This window comes from Lissotriton vulgaris, chromosome 4_1 (assembly GCF_964263255.1).
Source record: "Lissotriton vulgaris chromosome 4_1, aLisVul1.2, whole genome shotgun sequence".
Lineage (NCBI taxonomy): Eukaryota > Metazoa > Chordata > Amphibia > Caudata > Salamandridae > Lissotriton > Lissotriton vulgaris.
In genome coordinates, this window is record NC_141691.1 from 98,627,580 (window position 1) to 98,633,579 (window position 6,000).

General features: G+C 42.6%; 1 protein-coding gene across 1 annotated transcript in view; it reads left to right on the forward strand.

Annotated features, from left to right (window-relative positions):
• The window catches only part of AR (androgen receptor), a 521,176-nt gene extending 517,791 nt beyond the window's left edge, over positions 1-3,385 (forward strand). The window contains exon 8 of the mRNA XM_086918350.1: positions 2,553-3,385. Within this exon, the coding sequence (XP_086774476.1) occupies positions 2,553-2,708 (156 nt within the window). The 3' untranslated portion in view covers positions 2,709-3,385. The remainder of the gene's footprint in view (positions 1-2,552) is intronic.
• Positions 3,386-6,000: the final 2,615 nt, after the last annotated feature.

Below are 6,000 nucleotides of genomic sequence, written 5' to 3' on the forward strand. Positions count from 1 at the left end.
CAGGTGGTGTCTACATATAGACATAGAGGAACCACGAGAACAGAACTTTGAGTGGGCCATCTGTAGGGAAGAGGAACATCGCACTGAAAGGGATGAGGGCACCGGAGACCGGGATGGAGAACCCCAGCAAGAACAGATGATAAGAGACTCAGAAGGTGAGGGAGGCGGGATGTCTGCTAGTTGAGGGAAGCATCAAACAGAAAGAGGTCAGACACCTATATTCAACCTATAGAGTGAGCGATCAACAGTGTATGAGTATAGCCTAGACGTGCACCCTCTGGCTGGTGCACCACAAAATACACTTGTGGAGGCTAGGTAATCACACACAGACTGCTTTAGCTGCCTGAAAGACCATCTGCCATCAATTCTTCAACAAAGTACACAGAGAGAGTGGACTTTCAGGCAGCCCTATCCAGCCACTGGTTTGGATGTGTTTTTCATGGTTTACCACTCCTAAGATGGAAAATCCATCAACACAAATATATTTTGTGGATGGTTACATTCTCCCATTTGTATTCTCGTTTTGCTGAAGATCGGGCTCAAGTAGTCCTATTGTTAGGTGGAAGCTAATGTATCCTTTTTGACGTATTTACTTTGCTGACGCATTAGCAGTTTAATTGCTTGTCTATGATTTGTTTAGGAAATGTTTGCTGTTTGCATGCCTTAGCGTACTATACGACCTCGTGCTATATTTCCTAATCAGCCTGGTGCGGTAATATATTTTACCCCGTGTGTTAAAATGTTTTACCTCGTACATTAATATATTGCCTTCTTAATAACATGTTGTTGGATTTAAATCTTTTTTAATGATCCCAAAGTGAAGATGTGTGTGCAAATAGGCTTTATTAACAATTCTACAGAAATATTGGTCATCTGTCTAAAGTATCCCCTGTGTATGTTTTGCTGCGAATGTCTTTTAAGTTCTCCCCTTAGAATGTACATTTCATCTTCTGATTAATTAGCACTTTTCTTTGAGGGTGCATCTTAACTTCGCTAATGCAGTGTGTTCAGGAAAGGGGCCCTACTCCTAGCTTCCATGTTGTTGTAGCCCGCGACGTTCCTTCATTAAGTGATTTTCTTTCTAGGACAGCTGAAGGCAACACACACAAAGGTCTACAATTACTCCCCAACATTTTGCATAACACAATATTTACATTTGTATACAGCATAGAAATGAGTAAGGACAAAACACAAACTATGTTTGCTGTTATGTTGGTCAGCATGTAATATAAACGGTAGATAGAGATGATCGTCTGCTGTGGGTTTCTTTTTGGACTTTTTATTCTGTAGTTTTTTTGGGTGTTGGCTATAGAAAGCTTTGGGTGCCAGTAGGCAGGCCTATTGTTTTTAATACAAAAATACTTAGAGTAGGCTTTGGGTCAGCCCCTTGATTATGATTGGACGTCTTTGTTGGCTTTCTCAGTCGTCTGCTCTTGGTTTGATGGCTTTCCTTTCTATGCTTGTGCTTGTCCCACCCAGGAGCATGTTGGTGTCAAAGTGCTCTGATTGGATGAGTAGTGTCTTCCGCTGTGTATCTCAGGGGGCTCTTTTGGTATTCAACACTCCATTGCTCTTGCCCTTGTTTTGCCTGTGCCTCCCCCATTCACGTGTGATCTCTCAAAGATGCCAATAGTTTGGCCTTTTAAAGCCATGACAATTGGGCTTCGTCAGTGCTTGTTTATGTCACAGCCTGCAAAAATGGAAATCATGTAACTTAGCAAGTATCTTTAAATAACCCTAAAAGGTAGTTAAAGGTAGACCTGTTACTTTAACTACGTGACTTAAGTTTAGTTACATTCAGTGTAAATGCGCAGAGGATTTTATTTGTTATATGAAATCTTGAAATAAAAAACTATGTTTCACTGTCTCTGTGGCATCACAATATCGCCCATTCCTCACGAACTGTAATCTTAAAATACCGCAGTTTGCTCTGCGCCTCACTTCTGTGTCAAGAATGAGTAAAGATGACCTTTTATGTTAGAGGTCTCTGAAATGTAAACTTCTCAAGAGTAAATCCATCCTTTTCTCGCTTTTCAGCGGCCAAAAATCCACAGTGCCTGTTTGAACCATCTCTCATTTTGGACCAAAACCCTATTTTGTACCTAGCATCCCTATTCAGATACTTGTGAATGCTGATAATATAACATGATCATGCCTCATCACCCCTTGCGAAAACTGGTCCTCGTACGTCTCTGCACACACATGTAAGCTCTGTGGAAAGCATCACCCCCGGGAGAGGCTAGGTCAGCGTCCCCAAAACATGAATATAACATATATGGGTTCGTTCCTCTCCTCACCTAGCTTCTTTAAAGCTGCCTAGAGAACTCCTTATGCATCATTGTGTATGACCCATAGTTGTGGAACTCTGAAAGTTGTGTACCTTGGATAATAATTGACCATTGACTTGGAACTAAAACCAAAAAGATATGGCTTTGTATTTACTTTTGATCAGGTATTGTGTCTAGTACGAATTCTGCCCTTATTGACTTTTCGGTGTGGATATTGGCTTACCTTTCGAGGCCTGTCTCAATCTGACCTTCCTGTCTCCACAGATCGCCAGAGAGTTGCATCAGTTTACATTCGACCTCTTCGCCAAGGCACAGATGGTCAGCGTGGATTTCCCCGAGATGATGGCTGAGATGATCTCCGTCCAGGTCCCCAAGATCCTGTCTGGAAGAGTAAAGCCCATCTTTTTCCACAGTCTGTGATGCCCGTCCCCAACCAGTGCCTTTCCTCCCACCGCCTTCTACGCATAAACTGTCCTGCCATGCTGCAGTGCCTTGAAGCCTGCTCTGAAGATTTTCAAAGAGATGTTTCGGACTACTTGACACCCGGACTTGGGGGTGGGCAGGTTGGCGTTGAAGGAAGATTCATCCGCGGAGTGGGTTTAATAGACTTACTACCTGCAGTAGCTTTCTTCAGACTTTATACAGTAAAAACTCCTTTCTAGGCTGGTGGCTCGACGATCACACGATGCTGGATCTGAGAGGCTGTTTACTTCCTGGACACCGTGTCCCTCTGGTATAAGCTGGGTCTCATTCCGTCCTGGTGTCAACATGGTCACCCCATATTCTGCACTTACATCAGTAGCAGCAGTTTACTGGACGTCGCATTTAGGTTGTTTATTTCTTACTACCTACACATTTTGTGTTTTTATTTTTTTCTTTATTATTGGTGTCCGAATTAGCATATTGTATGGTTTATTGGCATTGATTACTCTGCAAAAATAAGGTGCCCAGAATGCACACAGTGCTTTATATTGTGTGTGTCCTTTCTAAGGTGTGATTTTCGGTTAAATCTGGTTGCTGTGAGTGGCTTGTTTCCTTTCCATTTTCCAGTTTGCCCGAAGCTCTTTTTCGCTGCTTCATAAAGGTTGTTAAATGATTTATACAGATAGTGTGAGTGACTTTTCTGTACCTTGAAAGGTTGCTACATTGTCATCACAAAATGAAAGTTAACTACAGTACCCAAAGCAGGGGCAAGAAAAAAGACCTGGGCCTGTGTTAACCTACATATATATGTATATGACCAGAATGTGCCTCGATCCAGGCGAATGAAGCTCTCTCATGGGGTAGATGCACAGCTCAGATCCCAGCCTGGTCGCCATCTCTTGCTCTGGAGCCCAGTAAGGTTGCTGCAGCGACAAGGAGCCTGCTACGCATGGAACTGGATCGGGATAAGTACGTTACTCAAGTTGTACTCAAACGAAGGGCTGATCTCAGCCTGCAGTCGAGCGCTGAGAGGTCCTTCAACCTGGCACATGAGCATTAAGAGTGGCTTGTGTTCTGCTGTGGACACCCCTTTGAGACACGGGTTAGCCTGAGCACCACCTTGTGTGTAGGGGTTTGCAGCATCTGGGAGCATCGCTAAGAGCAGCTAAGAGCAGCTAAGCCAAAGCGGTGTGCTATGCGGCAGAGCTGGAGCTGCCAAGAAGATATGAGACCATGCCAGCAGCTGGACAGACCAAGAACCAGCGCCCATTCGAAGGCAGGAGGCAGATGAAGAGAAAGGAAAAGAACAGAAGCACATTGAAAAACAGACTTATGTTCCCTAACTAAATTGTCCATGGAGTGAAAAAGCATTCCTCTCTGAAACTGCGTGCCAGTACTCGTCTCAAATTTGAAATGTGCATTTTTGGATTTTACCCCGTTTGTATGTGGGATCAGTTATCCAAAACAGTAAGATACTTTGAAACATTTCTAAACTTTGATTCCATGCTTGGATTGGCGAGATGGCAGGTTTGGGCCTGCAGTTTGCAAAGTAGATTCTGTTAATAAGAGCAGAGTTAGTCACACATTTACAAATTGCTACTCGTATTAGTAAAGACGAGCTTCTCTTGTTGCCTCCCTTAGGCGAGGTTTTTACGTTTATATATACCCTATCAATAATGTTTTCACAAACTCGATTGGTTCGCAGTGGACCGAAGTGCAGTCTAGCTTGCAACTTGTATGTGCCATTTGGTGTTCAGCATTATGTCCGTTGTTTGTGTTTGTGGGGGGTGTGCGGGTTGAGTTCCTGTGACTTACTGAAGGGCGCGTGCCCTCTTGTCCAGTACAGACTTGTCAACAAATCCAGCCTGCTTAGTGGTCCATCAGCAGAACAACCCTGACCAACTCAGGGGTTACTGATCCTTATTCGAGTGGTACAGCCTTGGACTAAGAGCCTACCAAAGTACAGAGTCCTTACTTTAGTTTTCTTTATCCTAAGTCGGGTTGTCAGATTTGGATAGACAACCAAATGCCATTGGTGCTATTCAGGGATTGGCGTTAGGAGGTTGATTGTTGGGAAGGGTTATTTTCGGTCTGACACTATAGACTCTACAACCCTTCGACGCCATTGAAGGTTTGTTGGATTTGCATTGAATGTTAAGAAAATCTGGGTTTTCTTGTAAAAACCTGCATCCACAGTTAAATGCAAGCGGAATTTGTGTGGCACGCTGTGCGGATGTGTCAGTGTATACATTGGCGTTTCTAGAACAAGGCAGGGTACCACTGTAAGATCAACCTGTCCCCACAGCTTCAACTCTCTTTTCATATAAATCATCCAAAATGTATGAGGATGCCCAAGCAATAGCAAGGCGCTTGTTACCTCTGTTGGGCGGCATTACTTTTATTGTAGAGGAGGTCAAACCTCTGGCACTGGCATTTGGAGGGCCGTCTGGGGCGAAAGACATCTTCACTGTGGGAAGATTGAGTCCCTTGTGAGAGCATGGTGGGTATGCTTCTTGAACGTTGTTTCTACAGCAGCTGCAGGCAGACCCCAGTTTCTAGGTCCCATCATGTGTGCTCGCTGCTTATCCTACCCTTAAAGTCATGTGCCCTGTCACCCTCTCTAGTCTCCTCCTCCTCCACAATCTTGACATTTTTGGTTTCCATCTCTAGAACATTTTTCAATTGATTCGGAATAATTTACAAAAACTGGGGTTACATTCTGAATAAATCAGCAATTTTATTGTGGATTGTCGAATTCAAAGTTGTTTGTACATCTTGTCCATGTACATGGGTAAGAATTTAAAGTAGGACAAAATTAGGACCTTATGTTGTGTACTCGAATATAAAATATAACCTATCAAGCGAAATCTGTACACACGTCTTCTGTGTATATTCATATGCATGTGTATGTATGCATTTATATTCATATATGTGCAGATATAGAACATGTATTTGTATGTACATATTTATGAATATATTCATATATATACATACATGACACATACATAAATAAGCATTCATTGTATGTGGTAGTTGATTAGCACATTGCACCTTATTGGTTCTCTTTTGGGATGCAATTGTTCACTTAATACACCCTTCTGATCGATTTCAGGCATTTTCCTTCATTGTTTTGGGGTAACAAATCGTATCTGTTTTCATAATTGAATGGTTTTTTTTATCGTGTTATTTTGTTAGTTGAGGGAGCTAAATCATTGTTGATGTCCCGTATGCTTGAAAAGTTCAATGTTTTGTGTAGGTAAGGTTGCCATTTACCTAAGTATATTGAAAA